Source organism: Rhinatrema bivittatum, chromosome 5, assembly GCF_901001135.1.
Source record: "Rhinatrema bivittatum chromosome 5, aRhiBiv1.1, whole genome shotgun sequence".
NCBI lineage: Eukaryota > Metazoa > Chordata > Amphibia > Gymnophiona > Rhinatrematidae > Rhinatrema > Rhinatrema bivittatum.
Genome location: NC_042619.1, coordinates 232,905,878 through 232,924,906, shown reverse-complemented (window position 1 = coordinate 232,924,906; position 19,029 = coordinate 232,905,878). Strand labels below are relative to the sequence as shown.

The 19,029-nt window shown below is 43.1% G+C and overlaps 1 protein-coding gene across 4 annotated transcripts in view; it reads left to right on the top strand.

Moving 5' to 3' along the window:
- The window catches only part of DYRK1A (dual specificity tyrosine phosphorylation regulated kinase 1A), a 696,908-nt gene extending 678,225 nt beyond the window's left edge, over nt 1–18,683 (top strand). For all 4 annotated transcript variants that reach the window (XM_029603453.1, XM_029603452.1, XM_029603455.1 and 1 more), the window contains one exon: nt 15,601–18,683. In XM_029603453.1, coding sequence (XP_029459313.1) covers nt 15,601–16,206 — 606 coding nt within the window. In that variant the 3' untranslated portion in view covers nt 16,207–18,683. The remainder of the gene's footprint in view (nt 1–15,600) is intronic.
- Nucleotides 18,684–19,029: the final 346 nt, after the last annotated feature.

The window sequence follows — 19,029 nt, the reverse complement described above, 5'->3', positions numbered from 1 at the left end:
TTCCTGAACCAATTGATCCATGAAGCAGTTATTTATTACATCCAGGAACTTTGTCTCTAGCAAGTCCTGATGTTACATTTACCCAGTCAATATTGGGGTAATTGAAATCTCCCGTTATTATTGCACTGCCAAATTGGTTTGCTTCCCTGATTTCTCTTAGCATTTCATCATCTGTCTGACCATTTTGTCCAGGTGGACGGTAGTATACTCCTATCACTATACTCTTACCCAACACACATGGGATTTCTACCCATATAGATTCTACTGAGCATTTAGTCTCTTGTATGATCTTTATCCTGTTGGACTCTATACCCTCCCGAACATAAAGTGCCACACCCCCACCAAGTTGATCCTCCCTATCATTGCGATATAATTTGTACCCTGATATAGCACTGTCCCATTGGTTATCCTCCTTCCACCAAGTCTCTGTGATGCCAATTATGTCAATTTCATCATTTGCTGCTATACACTCTAACTCTCCCATCTTACTTCTTAGACTTCTGGCATTGGCATACAGACATTTCAAAGTGTGGTTTTTGCTTGTGCATATTGATATTGATACCTAGGCTAAGTTCTGGCCAGTATTGTCTTTTAGCTTTTCATTCTTCACTGGGTTGTCCAAAGTGCCTTTCTGTTCACCTAAACTATCTTGTAGACAGGATGAATAGGCCTACCCTTGACAGGATGCATTGTGGGTGAGCTTCAAGCCTAGCTTATCTCCCTGCTCGGAGATTTGAGCTAGCGATCTCGATTTCAGGGATTGCCTTTCATCCACTGACACTATTGATGCTGTCCTGTGTGGTCAGCTATGTCTGGTTCTTTGGCATGTAGGGTCTGTCACAGACCCTGCCATTGTTGCTGATTCTTCTTCTTGGGGTTTTCTGCACATTGTATCTATCAGCCAAACATGGGGCACACTTTTGCAAATGCATTCTGTCCTTCAGATGCCAGTGGTCTGCACTTTCTTTTTGGAAGGCTCTCGAGTGACAGTTGGTTTTTCAGTTGTCTTGTGACATCAAAGGAAACTATGTGGTCTTCGTCCAAGAGTTCTTCTCTTGTTTGCTGCTTCTAGGCCTTTTCATGTATCCTGAAGGTTCTAGACCTACTGTCATTAGGGTTTGCTAATCTGGAACCCTGCTTGTAGTAATTTCCATGATGCAGAGTATGTTTCTTGCTGGCATTCATATTACTCCCCTGCCTTAGGTGCTTCTGCTACGCATTTGGGTTTTGTGTTTGTCTTTTCCTCTCTATGGGTTGGCTGCCTCACAGGCAAAAGGGAGAGAGATGGTGCTTTCAGCACTGTGCAGTTTCCCACTTTGTCCTGCTCAGACAGCCAATAGCTTGGGAATCACCCATGTGTGAGGACTGCCATCCTGCTTGTCCTCAGAGAAAGCAGAGTTGCTTCCCTGTAACAGCTGTTCTCTGAGGACAGCATATGTCAGTCCACCTCCCCTGGGAATTGGCTTCTCCATATATTAGCTATATCATGGACTTATGGACTCTGCCTAGGGGCAGAGTAGGGCATGTTTGAAAGTTCTAGAATCCTTGAGATCAAAGTTCTGGGCCGGACTCCATCTGATGATGTCACTTATGTGTGAGGACTGGCTGCTGTCCTCAGAGAACACCTGTTGGATCCAGAAAGCAGAGTTGCTTACCTGTAACAAGTGTTCTCTGAGGACAGCAGCCAGTCCTCACACAAAGGCAACATCGGAAGGGACACATATATCCTGTACCAGTTTGGGAATAGTAAATTTATTAAATGACAAAGTATCCTTCATCCTGTTAAATACAGCACTTCCGCAAATTGAAAGTTCTCTGCCAATCTTTCTTTGCTTTACAGGCTCTGGCATTCGTGGTGTCTTCCATAGAGACGGTTCTTTGGCCCAGTTTTCATTTGAGAGTTCTTCAGTACTAGCTCATACCCATGATCAAGCTAGATGAGCAGTTTCAGCTAAATCTGACCAGGGAGATCATAGTATTTTTAACTGTGATGAATGACCAGGTTGAATCTACAAAGAGGCAAGAAACTAAATATGCCAGAGATTGCTACCAATGCAGTTCTCAAGGTCAGAAACCACCTTCCTGCATCTCTCTGCCCAGGGGCTTTGATCTACACAAGACTAGTCCCTTTACATTAATGTCCTGGAAATAACTATTGTCTTTTAAACATTTACAGCTTTTCGAGATCAGATTTGTCATCAGTGCATGAAAATCCAGACAATCTGGTAAAGATAAACTATTTGATCACAGAAGGTGGAATAAGGATTGCCAGTTTAACCTAGGAGACAGCCAAAATGCTGATAGGAGCATATATGGTGAGCCTGATGTCGCAAGACATGTGACTGGGTAGGCAGTCTAGCTCAGGAGAGCAGTTCTTGCTCTGATGGAATGGGAGTTGATGATTCCTCACAATCTGAAGCTAAGATTCTTCATTCACTTCAAGAGCAATAGGACAGATGCACTTGCTCAAGATGAGGAACAAATTAAATCTCTATTTTATCTCCTGTACTAGTGAAGATAAGATCTTGCACAGTAGAGGAATACTGACCAAAACATCCTTGTTTTCCATGGTCTTCTCTGTTCAGATCCAGATACTATCTCAGATTAGCAAACTTCCAGACATCTAAAGCAAATTCTTATTCATTATGGGGTAGATTTTAAAATATGTGTGCGTGCATCCATGTGTGCACGGTTCCCGGCACGCGCACATGGATGCGCCGATTTTATAATTTGCATGCGCATGTTATAAAATCCGTTGGCTGCGCGTGCATGTGTGGGGGGCACGCGCTGGGAGGCAGAATTTTGCATTGATATACGCGCTGAAATAATCGGGCCTCCCCCAGTTGCTTCCGAGTCCACTCCAGTTAAGGAGCGGATTGAGAAGGAACTTCCCTACCCCCCTGCCTAAACTTCCTTCCCTTTCCCCCCTCCACCCGACTTCTAAATCTAGCCTAACTCTAACCCCTTTTCTTCTTGGTTTTGTAACTTACCTGCTCTGATGAGCAAAAGTAAGTTATGCCGGCCAGCCTCTGGCACGCATTTCGTCAGGACAGCAGCTAATGGCTGCTGTCCTGGCCGGTCTCCATCCTGCCCCACCCAAACCACAGCCCTGGCATGCCCCTTTTTCAGGGCCCAGTACTTACTTGTGTGGCCAGACCCTTTTGAAAATGCATGCGGCGCACGCAGGGCCCGGCCACACGCATAAGTGCCAATTTTTATGAGCGTGCCTGTTTGACAATTTGGTCTTATTCCAGTGTGCTGTTTCTGAAACTGATGGCCTGAAGGTTGAGAAAAATACACTGGGAGCAAAGTCTGTTAAGCTGTCTGGAGAATATTTGCTCTATCTTGAAGAAGTAGACATGTCAGGCCCTCAAAAATATTGTTAATCAAGTTTTGGATTTTTTTTTGTGTTCCATGCCCCTATACTCGGGTCTGAATGTTAGTACAATAACTGACTATAATCCAACCATCAACTATTTGATTGGTCCAGTTGACTGTTTCAGTGGATGACGTCCCAAGGTCAAATTAATCCAGCTAACCAGCCATTATCAGCTGCTTTGTTTGGATCTCAGTGACCACCAGCCTCAGAATCTCTCACACCCACACCCTGTCAATCATACATCCCTTTGCATGCTACCAAGTGCTAGTCAGCACCTTAGACCTACTGCTGCCACTGCCTCTCTGCCACTGCCTCGTGCCTGCTATGGCATCAAGTGGAGGACAAAAGAGGAAGTGCGTAATGTTGAGTACTGAGTAGAAAATATCTTTTAGTTTTCTTAATTTTTCGTTGATCTTATATTGGATTTTTATTGTACATTTTTCTTTCGACTCCGTTTTGATTTTTTTTATTTTATATGTAAACCGTAGAGATAGAAACTTGTTTTCTGTGCAGTGGTATAGAAAAACTTTATAAATAAATAAAATAAAATAATCAAATGTATTGAGCAAGACTCATTAAGGTCTCAAGTTCAGTGTGAGTAGTCTTAGAAAAATAATTTTAAATGGTCTCTGGAAGTAAAAGTAGTCTTTCTAATTTAATGTTGCTACAGAATCTTAAGTCCATGAATGTGTGAAAGGCATTAAATCAAAAATACAGAGTATAGGTAAAAATAAAAATATAGTGAAACTAGAATTCCAGTACATGGATGGATGATTATTGAAAAGGCCAAGGACTTTCACATGAAAATTATTCTTAGTGATGAATGTTTGTTTTCTCACAGGACAAGCAGGATGGTAGTCCTCACATACGGGTGACATCATCAGGATGGAGCCCAATCACGGAACATTTTTGTCAAAGTTTCTAGAACTTTGACTGGCACCTACTGGGCATGCCCAGCAAGGTACCAACCCTACATTCAGCAGGGGTCCCCCTTCAGTCTTCTTTTTTCCGTGCAGTAGTAGCCACGCGGGTTAAGGAGCTCTCTGGAGATTCCTGACAGGAATTTTCCTCATGGGACTTCATTAAAAAATTTTCAAAACATTCTACCCCATAGGGGTCCCTCTATCGATATCCATACTCCGCAGTCAAAAGGTAAGGTTTTACCCTTGTTGCGGTCGATTCCTGTCAAGTTATCCCTTCAGGGCCTACCAGCCATCGACCACACCTCAGCTAAATTTTTGTCGGAGTCATGGCGTCGGGTTTTCGTCGGTGCCCCGACTGTATTCGAACATTGTCCATCACTGACCCGCATGAGGTCTGTGTTATGTGTTTGGGGTCTGGCCATGATGTCCTTACTTGCACCAAATGTGCCCAAATGACACCTAAGGGACGTAAGGCTCATTTAGAGAAGATGAACTTTCTCTTTCAGTTGAAAACCCCAACTCCATTGATAGCTTCGATGTCATCCAAGCCGGTACCATCGACTTCTCACCAGCACCGGGACACCACTGCTGTTCGACCAGCGTCGACGATTCCAAAGGTGTCGATTGCCGCTTCAAGAAAGGGACCGAGGAGAACATCGTGAAAAGCGTCGACACCGGCATCGGAAGGCTCAGTCCGTCAATTCAGGCACGTCCTCGGCATCGACGTTGACAGAGCCACCAACAAAGAAGCCCCATCCAGAAAAAGCCCCATCCTCTTTTGTGACCGGGTCACTGAGGCAGTCCCCACCTTCAGTGGTGCCGGGATCCGCGATTCCACCTTCACTGGTGGACCCTCCGGCTACACCAGTGCTGCCTCCTACTCCGGTGCCGGGTTCCATGCCCCAGGCTTCCGTGAGGAGTTGGATCGGATGATCCAAGAGGCCATCGGAAAAGCACTTCAGGGCTTCCAACCTCCATCGATACCAGTACCAGTCCCCGAGCCGGTCACCGATCCGATTCCCGTAGCGCTCGCACCGCTACTGGGTAGATTGGATGCGTTGATCGGTGCCCTGCCTCCAATGGAACCAAGAGCACCGGTGGGTCCAGTACCTTCCACACCGATTCCATTATCATTGGGTAATGAGGAAACACAGTTACCCACTCCACCGTCTGGAATTTTACCACCGACTCGTCCATCGATGTCACCGGTCCCTTCGGTGCCTCCGTCGATGCCATCGGTTCCTCCATCGATGCCTCATTCGATGCAGTCGATGCCTCGGCCTGGTCCTTCAGGATTAAAACCATTTCTCCTTGCTGGAGACCCAGTAGGTGCTGGAGATCAGCCCTACGATTCTTGGACCGATGATTCGTCCCAGGATTCGTATGATCTACCATCAGAGCCCTCTCTCCCAGATGAAAGACGACGCTCTCCACCAGAAGATCTGTCTTTTATTAATTTCATCAAGGAAATGTCTGAAACCATTCCTTTTCAGCTTCAGACAATGGGCCTGGCTCAAATCATCGGACTTAAGACCAGAAGTCCAAGACAGGTTAGCAGATCTACCCTGTGTGGGCGATAATCTCTTCAGGGAAAAGATCCGAGAGACTGTGGCGCTGTTGAAGGATCACCATGAAACTCTGCGCCAGCTTTCTTCTGTTCTGTCTGAGTTCCCGTCTGCCCCTAAGAGAACTTTCAGATGTGACTCTAAGCGGCCGGCCTACAAGCCAAGGAAGTTTTATCCTCCGGCTTCTAGAGGACGCCCTTCTAGACCGTACCAAAAAGGTCAATCCAGGCAGACTCGGCCTCAAAATTCTCAGCCAGCTTCTCAGCCTGGACCAGCATCAGGGTTTTGACTCCTTCCTAAAGAGTGTAAGCCAACCTCCTCTTCCATCCATACTGGTCGGCTCTGCCACTTCAACAGCGCTTGGCATACAGTCACCACAGACCAGTGGGTACCGGCAGTAGTCACTCAAGGTTACCACCTAAATTTCCTGACTGTTCCAGCGGACTTTCCGCCTCGGCTGACGTGGGGAATGTCCGACTACTCTTCCTCGTTCGAACAAGAGGACTCGCTCCTCCTCAAGTCCCGAGCAATAGAACCAGTGCTCCTCTCCCAGCAGGGGCAAGGGTTTTATTCCCGGTATTTTCTAATACCGAAAAAGTCAGGTGGCGAATGCCCGATACTGGACCTCCGCGCCCTAAACAAATTTTTGCAGAGAGAAAAATTCAAAATGGTAACCTTGGGCTCTCTACTTCCTCTTCTACAAAGAGGAGATTGGCTGTGCTCTCTAGATCTCCAAGACACTTACACACACATCTCAATTACTCCATCTCTTCGCAAATACTTGCGATTCCTGGTCTGCCCCCGTCATTTCCAGTACTGTGTATTACCATTCGGCCTAGCGTCCACTCTACGAGTATTCACCAAGTGCTTGGTGGTGGTTGCAGACTTCCTCAGGAATCAGGGTGTCCATGTCTACCCTTATCTCGACGATTGGTTGATAAGGGCTCCGACTCAGCAGGGCATACTAACCTCCCTGCGTCTCACTATCAACACCTGATTTCCTTAGGGTTTCTAATCAACTATCCCAAATCCAAGATAGTTCCATCCCAAACCCTATCCTTTATAGGGGCCGACCTAAACACTGTACAGGCAAAAGCCTTCCTCCCCCAGGATCGCGCTTTCACCATAACATCTCTGGCTCATCAACTACAGACTTGAGTGTCTTCAACTGCTCGTCATTTCCTCATACTGCTGGGTCAAATGGCGTCCTCGGTGCATATCATTCCAATGGCTCGCCTCGCCATGAGAGTAATGCAGTGGACCTTAAAATGCCAGTGGATTCAAGCTTGTCAGCCAATGTCCAGCATTATCCAGGTTACCAAATAGCTCCGTCTGTCACTAGCCTGGTGGATGCACCACGCCAATCTCATTCAAGGCCTTCCATTTCAGGCTCCAGATCCTCAAATTACCTTAACAGACGCATCCAACCTCGGGTGGGGTGCACATGTAGGCAACCTGCAGACTCAGGGAACCTGGTCTCCAGAAGAAGCCAAATAAATTTCCTGGAGCAATGGGCAATCAGATATGCCCTCAAGGCCTTTCCGGACTACCTCTCAAACAAAGCCATCCTGGTTCAAACCGACAATCAGGTTGCGATGTGGTACATAAACAAACAAGGGGGAACGGGCTCCTACCTCCTCCTGTGTCAGGAAGCTGCACAGATATGGGCATGGGCCCTTTCCCGCTCGATGTCCCTCAAAGCAACCTACTTGCCAGGAGTGGGCAATGTGTTGGTAGACAAGCTGAGTCACAATTTCCATCCGCACGAGTGGTTTCTCAACCCCGTGGTAGCAGACACGATATTCCAGTGTTGGGGTTACCCTCACATAGACCTCTTTGCGTCGGTCCACAACCACAAAGTAGACATCTTCTGCTCTCTCATTCGCAGTCACCACTCGCAACCAAGAGATGCCTTCGCCCTCTCCTGGGCCAGTGGTCTCCTTTATGTGTACCCTCCACTTCCTCTCATTTCAAAGACTCTCATGAAGCTCCGGCAGGACAAGGGATTAATGATTCTGATAGCTCCCTACTGGCCACGCCAGGTGTGGTTTCCAATCCTCCAGGACCTATCAGTCCGCCGACACATTCCTCTGGGGAAGGATGCCCTTCTAATCACTCAGAACGAAGGGTATCTGCGACACCCCAACCTCCAAGCTCTGTCTCTGACGGCCTGGATGTTGAAAGGTTAATACTCCAACCTTTTAACCTTTTGGAGTCTATCCTGAGTCCTAGTGGCTTCACGAAAGCCTTCAACGAGAAGGTCTTATCGCTCTAGGAAATAAAGTCTCTGATGTCCAGGTGGATGCCCACCTCAGCACCAGTGATCATCATACGGTATGGTTTAATATCACAAAAAGGATACGGAAAAGAAGCACAAAGACCCAAGTTTTGCAGTTCAAAAACACAGACTTTGATGAAATGGGGAAGTATCTGGAGGACGAACTAGTAGGCTGGGAGAACGAGAAAGACGTGGAACAACCGTGGACCAAACTAAAAGGGGCAATTACCAAGGAAACTAATCTATATGTTAGAAAAGTAAAGAAAAGCAAAAGAAAAATGAAACCTATCTGGTTCTCAAAGGAGGTGGCTGACAAAATAAAGGCTAAAAGAACAGCATTCAAGAAATATAAAAGATCCCAAAGGGAGGAGCACAAGGAAGAATATCTGGTAGAACTGAGGGAGACAAAGAAAGTAATCAAGACGGCAAAAAGTCAAGCGGAAGAAAGGATTGCCAAGGAGGTAAAGAGAGGTGACAAAACATTTTTCAGATACATCAGTAAAAAGAGAAAAGTCCAAAGTGGTATAGTGAAATTGAAAGATGAAAAGGATCAATGTGTGGAGAAAGACGAAGAAATGGCAGAAATATTAAACAAATACTTCAGTTCAGTGTTCACTAAAGAGGACCCTGGAGAAGGACCATCGCTGGTTAACAAGAAACTGGAGGGGAACGGAGTAGATGTAACTCCATTTACAGTAGAGAATGTATGGGAAGAGCTGGGGAAACTGAAAGTGGACAAAGCCATGGGGCCTGATGAGGTTCATCCCAGGATACTGAGGGAGCTTAGAGATGTGCTGGTGGGTCCGCTGTGTGACCTGTTCAATAGATCCTTAGAAACTGGAGTGGTGCCGAGTGATTGGAGAAGAGAGTTGGTAGTCCCGCTTCACAAGAGTGGGAACAGAGAAAAGGCTGGTAACTACAGAACGGTCAGCCTCACCTCAGTGGTGGGAAAAGTAATGGAATCACGGTTGAAAGAAAGAATAGTGAACTATCTACAGTCGCGAGAATTGCTGGACCAGAGGCAGCATGGATTCACCAGGGGAAGATCCTGTCAGACAAATCTGATTGACTTTTTTGACTGGGTAACCAAGGAATTGGATCAAGGAAGAGCACTCGATGTCATCTACTTGGATTTCAGCAAGGCTTTTGATACGGTCCCGCACAGGAGACTGGTGAATAAAACGAGAAACTTAGGAGTGAGTGCCGAGGTGGATTGGATTGCAAACTGGTTGACGGACAGAAAACAATGTAAATGGTAAATGGAACTTACTCTGAAGAGAGAGCGGTGTTAAGCAGAGTGCCGCAGGGATCGGTGTTGGGACCGGTCCTGTTCAATATCTTTGTGAGCAACATTGCGGATGGGATAGAAGGTAAGGTTTGTCTTTTTGCAGATGACACTAAAATCTGCAACAGAGTAGACACGCCGGAAGGAATGGAGAGAATGAGATGGTATTTAAGGAAGCTGGAAGAATGGTCGAAGATATGGCAGCTGAGATTCAATGCCAAGAAGTGCAGAGTCATGCACATGGGGTGTGGAAATCCGAAAGAACTGTATTCGATGGGGGGAGAAGGGCTGATATGTACGGAGCAGGAGAGAAACCTTGGGGTGATAAGTCTCTAATGATCTGAAGTCGGCGAAACAATGTGACAAGGCGATAGCTAAAGCCAGAAGAATGCTGGGCTGCATAGAGAGAGGAATATCGAGTAAGAAAAGGAAAGTGATAATCCCCTTGTACAGGTCCTTGGTGAGGCCTCACCTGGAGTACTGTGTTCATTTCTGGAGACCGTATCTCCGAAGGGACAGAGACAGGATGGAGGCGTGCCAGAGAAGGGTGACCAAAAAGGTGGAGGATCTTCATTGAATGACTTATGAGGAGAGATTGAAGAATCTAAATATGTACACCTTGGAGGAAAGGAGGAGCAGGGGTGATATGATTCAAACTTTCAGATACTTCAAAGGTTTTAATGATCCAAAGACGACAAACCTTTTCCATTGCAGAACCAGGGGTCACGATTTAAAACTCCAGGGAGGAAGACTCAGAACCAATGTCAGGAAGTATTTCTTCACGGAGAGAGTGGTGGATGCCTGGAATGCCCTTCCGAAGGAAGTGGTGAAGACCAAAACTGTGAAGGATTTCAAAGGGGTGTGGGATAAACACTGTGGATCCATAAAGTCTAGAGGATGTGAATGAAGAGAAGAGGCAAGGGGATGGCTTGCTTGCAGGAATGACAGCTACTACCTGGAGATTAATATCCTTATTCAATAAACATACACACAGTTAATGCGACTCCAACATTGCTCTATGCTTCAACGGCAAGAGGAAATGTGGAAAAAAGGATTTGCATCCACAAAAAAGCAGGGGAGTAGCTTGCTTGTTACGGCGGTTACTACCCCAAACCAAATAAGCCTGATACTTCACTTTCAATGCACATCTAGCATAGCTCTCTGTTTCAGCGGCAGAGAGAATGAAGAAAAGATGATTTATATTCAGCATCAACCAACAAGGAATGAATTACATAGACTGGGTAAATAAATAAGCATGGGTGTAGCTTGCTTGTTACGGCGGTTACTACCCCGAATCAATTAAGCATGATACTTCACTTGGAATACATATCCAGCGCAGCTCACTGCTTCAACAACAGGGGGGAATGAAGTAAAGAGGATTTATATTCAGACAACCAACAAGGACTGAATTGCACAGGCAGGGTAAACAAACGGGAGTAGCTTGCTTATTACAGCGGTTACTACCCCAAACCAATTAGCTAGATACTTCACTTAGATGCAGCTCCAGCACTGCTGTCTGTATCGATGTTGGGGGTGGAAGGGAATTGGAACCAAAAAGTTACCAATAAGGGCCCTGACCTCAGCGGTCACAGTAACAGATAAGTGTGAAAGCTTGCTGGGCAGACTGGATGGGCCGTTTGGTCTTCTTCTGCCGTCACTTCTATGTTTCTATGTAAGGTTTACGGTCTGGTGCACTTCCATGTCCATAGATCCCTTCACTTGTTCCACTGCGAGGTTCCTGGACTATCTCTGGCACCTTAGTATCACGTTTCATGAGAGGCTTGCTCCATTTAAAACCTCCACTGCGCCCTCCTGCCCCTGCTTGGGACCTTAATGTGGTTTTGGGACAGATCATGAAAATTATGTTTGAGCCTCTCCACTCCTGTGATCTCCGCTATCTCACCTGGAAAGTAGTTTTTCTTCTTGCGATCACGTCTGCTCGCAGAGTTAGTGAATTACAGGCATTAGTTACCTACCCGCCTTACGCTAATATTCTGCATGACAGGGTAGTGCTCCGCACTCACCCTAAATTTTTACCGAAGGTAGTGTCGGAATTTCATATTAACCAATCTATTATCCTACCTACCTTTTTTCCCAGGCCCCATTCGAACCCAGGAGAACAGGCTCTGCATTCTTTGGACTGCAAACATGCTCTAGCTTTCTATCTGGACCGCACGTCGGCCCACAGGAAATCCACTCAATTGTTTGTTTCTTTTGATACCATCAAATTGGGAAATCCTGTGGGAAAGCAGACCCTCTTCTCCTGGTTGGCGGAATGCATTTCATTTTGCTACCAGCAAGCAGGCATTCCGCTATAAGACTGTGTAAAAGCACACTCTGTAAAGGGCCATGGTGACATCAGTAGCGCACCTCAGTTCGGTGCCGCTTGCTGATATTTGTAAGGCTGCTATCTGGAGTTCTCTCCATACCTTTGCAGCCCATTATTGCTTAGATAAGGCTGACGCTCAGAATTCCATCTTTGGCCATTCATTCTACGTAATTGTTTTCAGTTTAACTTCCCAACATCCTTCCACCGACCCGTTCAGGATGCCCTCCTAACCAAATTTCCACCCCTGTTGTTGTGCCTGTTGCACGTCTTTGGGTGCATTTGGTGCTTTGCTCGGGCATCCTCAGCTTGGTACTCACCCATATGTGAGGACTACCATCCTGCTTGTCCTGTGACAAAGCAGAGTTGCTTACCTGTAACCGGTGTTCTCAAGGACAGCAGGATGTTAGTCCTCACGAAACCCACCCGCCAGCCCATGGAGTTGGGTTCATTTACTTTTTCTTATTTTATTTTTCGCACATACTTTTTACTATGAGACGAGACTAAAGGGGGATCCCTGCTGGATGCAGGGTTGGTGCATTGCTGGGCATGCCCAGTAGGTGCCAGTCAAAGTTCTAGAAACTTTGACAAAAGTGTTCCGTGATTGGGCTGCATCCTGATGATGTCACCCATATGTGAGGACTAACATCCTGCTGTCATGTGAGAACACCTATTACAGGTAAGCAACTCTGCTTTACTCTTTTTTTCTTCTTTCTGACTCAGTAGCTATGTATTTATTTATTTATATATTTATTATATACTTGGTATAAGTCAAGATATCTGACTTTTCATATTCTCCAACTTACCTAAAGTGGTTGAAAAATAGGTCAGTTACTGTATACTAAGAATTCATTTGGCTATTTCTAATATCAGAAGTTAGATTGATAGTATTTGTCTTCTCACCCACATATTTTTAAAGATTTTTAAGAGCAGTTAATTTGCAGATGCCTAAGAATTGAGGCCTCCATCATCTTAGAGTTTGAATATTGTGTTGATTGCTTTTATGGAGCCTTTGTTTGAACCTATGCGTTCAACTTCTTTTTATTTTCTCATTATTAAGGCAGTATTTTTGATTGCAGTTTTCTCAGTCGGAGCAAGTGAATTGAAAGCTCTGCCTTCATTGTTTCATAGTAATATAGGAGACGACTACAGAAAATAACCCAGTGACTCATCCAGTTTGCCTAGTTATTCCTGTCGACACTGCTAAAGATACATCCCAACTGTTATCCATAAAGGATGATCACTTATAAAATATCACTCCTGTTCCAAGACCGTTTTTGTCTTCCTCTCTTGTACTCTACCATCTTGGATAGATGAGAGTTCAAGATCCTTTAGTTCACATCCAGCATACCTCCCTTCCCATGTATTAACCACAAAGCTTTTAATTAACTAAATAGCTACCAGTGCTCATCAGCCTGCTGCACTGGGAGCTGTAACTGCAGATAGAAAGCTGGTTACCCCATGGCCTGTGGTTGTGCTGAGTCATGCTTCAGCACTTTCTTCACTTTTTTTGCAGCCAAGGGTCTGCTGTACTTATTTCAGGCCTTCTTGAATTCTGTTATTAGACTCCTCCACTTGCTCTGGGAGGGTATTCCATGTATCCACCATGCTTGGCATGAAAAAATATTTCCTGGTGTTGCTCATGAATCTACCCCCCTTGGAGCCTCATATAATGACCATTTATTCTAGAACTTCCTGTACATTTTTGTGCATTGATATTTTTTAGGTTTTTGAATATTTGTTAAATCTTCCCTGTCTCTTCTTTTCTCTAATGTCTACATACCTAGGTCCTTTAGTCTCATAGGGCTTTTAATCCAGACTCCACACCATTTTGGGAGCCTTTCTCTGGATTGCTTCCTCTGTCTATATCCTTCTAGATGTATGGCCTCCAGAACTGGACATAACTCTAGGTGAGGCCTCACTAACAATATGTTCAAGACTTTATCACTTCCTTGTAGTTATCTTTCCCTATTCACACTAGTATTCCGTCTAGCTTTGGCCATCATCTTGTTGTATTGTTTCACTACCTTGACATCAAATATAATTACTTCAAGGTGTCTTTCTTATTTGGTGGACATCAGTATGTCACCTGCCTCATGTACTGCTCCCTTGGATTTCTGCAGCCCAAATGTAGAATTTAAAAAGGCTTTAAAAACACATCTTTTTACCACAACTTATAATATCACCTAATCAATTCCTTTTTCTTTTTGACAAACCTCGACAACAATACCTCCAAAGGACTACCATATGTTTTTTAGTGTTCTTAAAGAGTAATTTTATATGTTTTTATTTGTTTTTTAGTAGTGTAATTTAATGATGTATATGATTTCTATTTTTATTGTGTACTTTTATTAACTATGTATGTTATATTTTGTAAACCGCTTAGCCGGACAGGTCTCTGCCCAATTTTGCGGTATATGAATCCTTTTTTTTTTTTTTTTTTAAATAAATAAACTCTGCATTTTTTTAATGCATTAAAAATTCAGCTGCCAAGCAGGCAACAGCTCCTCAAATTTTCTTAGAGTGCTTCTAATTCTGTCTCCATCCATGGGCATGTCTGCTCATTGGCAAATCTTGATGTCATCTGCCAAAAGACAAGTTACTTTTCTGACAGTCTTTTCCAGACAATGTAGTGCCAAGAACTGTCCCTAGTTTTGGTTCTTCAGTTAATTCGCTTTTTCACATTAACAAAGAAACTATTTTACCCATTTGAATTCAAAGCCAGTTATCTTAAAGAGATTAAATTTCATACTCTGACTGCCAAGAGGGCATTAAAGTATTACCTGAAAAAGTTCTTCAGGAATTCTTGAAAGTTGTAAACTTGATGCTAGTAAGAGGTCTATCAGCATCTAAGATTTCCACCTTGAGAAAGTGCCATCAAATTTTTCAAAATTTCCTCTGAGAACATTCAGCTAGGACAGTCTCTACTTTGCAATCAGCTGTGTAGTCTTACATCTGAACTTTAACAAAATTCTACAGAGTAGATAAATAGGCATCAACTGATGCAATATTTGGGAGATGGAATGCACAGCAGCTTGTAAAATTAATCTTATGATATAATTAGAGAACTTTGTTTTCAGGTTTTTATTTTATTTTTCTCATGAATTTCAGTGTTAATTACCTCAAAAGTTGGAGAAATTGGTGGAAAAAATGACTTGCTATTTTTCAGGGTAAATTTTTTTTTGTAAGAAACACTGATAAATTCCTTTGAAAAAATAAAATATAAATTGAAAATGAAGGTTCTTGGAGATAATGCTATGATATATCCCACAGATCCCTGGTTTTCCTTCTCTTCAATTCCTCTTTGATTATCTCCTACAGCAGTCAGAAACAAGCTCTTCCATTAATGTTTTGGGTATGCTACTTGCTTATTCAGATCCTTTTGATCTGTATAGTTTCTAGATTAATATATGGAACCACAGAACCTTGTTGAGATGGGCATTTCATGTCATAAAATGCTGAAGAAGCTCAGATTGGGTGAGAAGGACAACTCAGGCATAGAAGATAGAACAGGATGTGTTAAGATGCAATTTCAGCTTTGAAGCTGGTGGTTTCCCCCGAGCCATTGTGCCAACAGGTTATGACTTCAGTTAGAGATAATACATTTTTTTATTTTTCATTATTAAATCTATAACAGTAGTTTTATCTTTACTCTTCTTTTTTTCTGAAGTTCAATGCTAAGAAACTCAGATAAGCACAAAAAGTAGTTTGCCATTTGTTTATTACAATATCCTTTTGTACTGAATAGAGTTTTAGCATTTTGTTATAACCAGGTATTATAGTTTAATACCTAAATAATTGCCACAGAACAGCACATCATCTAATTTTGAGTTATCAATTGCAGGTACGACAGCAGTTTCCTCCTTCTGTTGGTTGGACAGGAACAGACGCTCCTGCACAGGTCACGATCGAAACCCACCCAGTCCAAGAAACTACCTTCCATGTAGCCCCTCAGCAACAGAATGCATTACATCATCCCCATGGAAATAGTTCCCACCACCACCATCACCACCATGGACAGCAAGCCTTGGGCAACCGGACAAGACCAAGGATCTACAATTCTCCAACAAATAGTTCCTCCACCCAGGATTCTATGGAAGTGGGCCATAGCCACCACTCTATAACATCCTTGTCTTCCTCAACTACTTCTTCCTCTACATCGTCATCCTCTACCGGTAACCAAGGCAATCAGGCCTACCAGAATCGCCCAATGGCTGCTAATACTTTGGACTTTGGACAAAATGGAGCTATGGACATGAATCTGACGGTGTATTCTAATCCTCGCCAGGAGACTGGCATAGCTGGACATCCGACATACCAGTTTTCGGCTAATACAGGTCCTGCTCATTATGTAACTGAAGGACATCTGGCAATGATGCAAGGAATTGATAGAGAAGAATCTCCCATGACTGGAGTCTGTGTACAGCAAAGTCCTGTGGCTAGCTCGTGACTATATTGAAACTAGGTTTGTTTCTTGTGTGTTTTTTTAGAAGTGTTGTTTTTCCAAAAAGAAAACAAAACTGCAAAGCTGCTTGAATCAAAAGGAGATAAACACACTGAACCGCTACAAGAGAGCAAAGCTATTTTTTTAAACTTGAAAAGATTGCAAAGGGACAGTGAAGTGAAAGTATTTTTGTTATTTTTTTAAAGAGCAGCATCCAAACACATTGTATTGGATAGCTCAGAGAAGTCACCTCATCTTTTGCTTCCCTCCCATTTTAACTCATTGAAGTTCAATCGCAAATTTTGTATTCAGCCGCAGTTAATTGTACCAATCATAGTCTGTTGCCAACAAAATTTTTAAAAATAGGGCTGCATATTGTTAAAAAGAAAAAATGCGTCCTATAAGTCCCTTTTTTCTGTAATTTGAGTTTTCAAGTTCTCCAAAGCATGGGCACAGAAAAAGTTATGTGAAAAGGGACCTTCCAAACACAGAACTGCAGCTTCAGCTGTACAAAACGAAGGTTGTATTAGTGTTTGAATGGTACATCAAGCATGCTAAGTGGCGGTCAGTGGAACTCTCCTTGTCTGAATCTACTGAGGATCAAAGCAGCAGTTCCAGTGGGATTATGTGAGTCTCACCAGGGAGACCACAGTCAGCTAGTGCTGAAACATGACTGGTCTCATTACTGGGAAGCACTGAGAAGCAATCATCGGGTCAGTCTTGGGGTGGTGTAAGTGGTGGTCTTTGGGATACCTTTGGCCTTATGGATTTGGACTCGAGGTAGAAGAGCCTACCATTTCAGATGCAATCACTTTGGGACATTCTTTTGCAGACAGTCCTTAATGCTGAAAACACAGAGAATGGGTAATTCTAGAGGCCTTTCTTTTAAAATAGACTTTTGTGACCCGCTAATTGTAGGGTTCTGCAAAGTCACTTTGCGTGTGTCATAAAGTTGACTTCCTTATTGGTTGAAGGTCACAGAAGTAGTGGTTTGCGTTTGATGGAAATAGCTACAACTGTGTCCTTTCTTGCTTCTTTTCTTTTTTTTCTTTTTCTTTTTTTTTTTGCTTTTTCTCGGCACGTGGTATCTCCACCATTACTTCTGCACAAAGATGTCTTCTGTTCATCCTGAACATTTTTAAAAATGCAGAATTTTATGTGACTGCTTTTTGCCTCACAATTATGCTGTGAATTTTACAAAAATTTATTTTCTTTTTGATAATTTATTGTACCAAAGCTGTTTTTATAGCACATAGATGTCTGTAACCAATAATGTAGCAGTTCTGCACTTTGACACAAGGTGTAACTAGACCATTTTTAAATGTCATTTGGAAATTATGGCTGTTGTATTGCTTAAACAAAACTGGAACTGTTGCTGAACTCGTAGCCATACATTTACAGCAATCTGTGTACTGAACATAGTAGATTGACATTTTGTTGATGATTAAAACATCTGTTACATTATAAATACCTGTTCAGAATTCTAAAGGTTAAAGGGGGATGGATGGTAAGTCCAGAAGTTATGAAACCAGCACCAGCTCCTTGTATTCTTTATTTAATATACCCAGGCAAACTTGAGTGAAAGAGTATTGGTTGCCATGAGCAATCCAAAGCAGTACCATAAGTCAAAATAACCTCATACAAGTTCTGAGGTTCAGGTTGAATTACCAAGGTGCCTACATTTTGGGTTATGTTGTCTAACTATAAAACAGTTCACTTTGCAGTTACTATCATCATACCCCCAAAATTTGCAAAAGAAATACATTGAGAAGTTATGGGAGAAGATGGTAAAAATAAAATTCTGTGGATATTGTTCAGTTTAATAAGTTAACTAGGTCAATTTTATTTTATTGAACAAAAAAAGGTGTTGATCCTTGAGCGGCTTATTACTGCGTAGGTAGAAATGAATATTGTGACTTTTTAAAATCCCACTTTAAATCAAGGAAATCCTGTTCTTTTTGAATGAAATGTCAAAGCTGCAGATAAAGGTATTTAACAGAAGAGTTTAGAAAAGTTTTACAGTGATGGAAGAGCTATCACTTTTTGAGACTCAAAACTCAACAGAGGGGTGGGGGCATGGGGTTGGGAGATTAACATGTTAGAAAGGAATCCATTACATATCTTGGTGTAGGAGGTTAAGAAAGTAATAAACATGTCATTTTTGCAGTGCTGGTTGCCACACCATAGCAGGCACCAAAAATTAACTTTTTAAAACATTTGCATAAAGAAAACTAATCTTAAAACTCAGTGCATCTGCACACCATGTTACAGTCCAGTTTTGTGTGCTTTACTACACAGTTTGGTTACAGGACTTCTGTGCATTGTAAACATAAACAGCATGGAAAAAGGTTATATACCTGTGTTCAGATTGTAAGATCTAGTCCGGACTTGCTGTGTATATTGTAACGTTAAATGAAAAAGAGATGAGCCCTTTGTAATATAGTCATGCAGTCTTATGTATGATAAAACAGTTGAATAATTTGTTCTCTGACTCTTTATTTAACTTAGTAAATGATGGCAGATAAAAAAAAACCAATTTGCCCATTTGTCTGCCCAATTCTTCCTCTCAGGTTTTCTACCACTTGGGTAGTTGAGCATATATAAATTCCTTAAACCAACATCAGCTTTTCACTGTGATTTGTACCCGATCTGTCAACTCTGTTTTTACCACAGATGTCTCTCAAGCATGCTCATCGATGTTAGGGTTATAACCATAGCTCCTCTGTGCAGGATACCCCAGCCTTATTGGAAGTCTGATGTCAGTACTGCTGCTGTGTGGATTGTAATCATGGCCACACTATCAGGCCTATCCTGTAAAGTGCGGCCGCG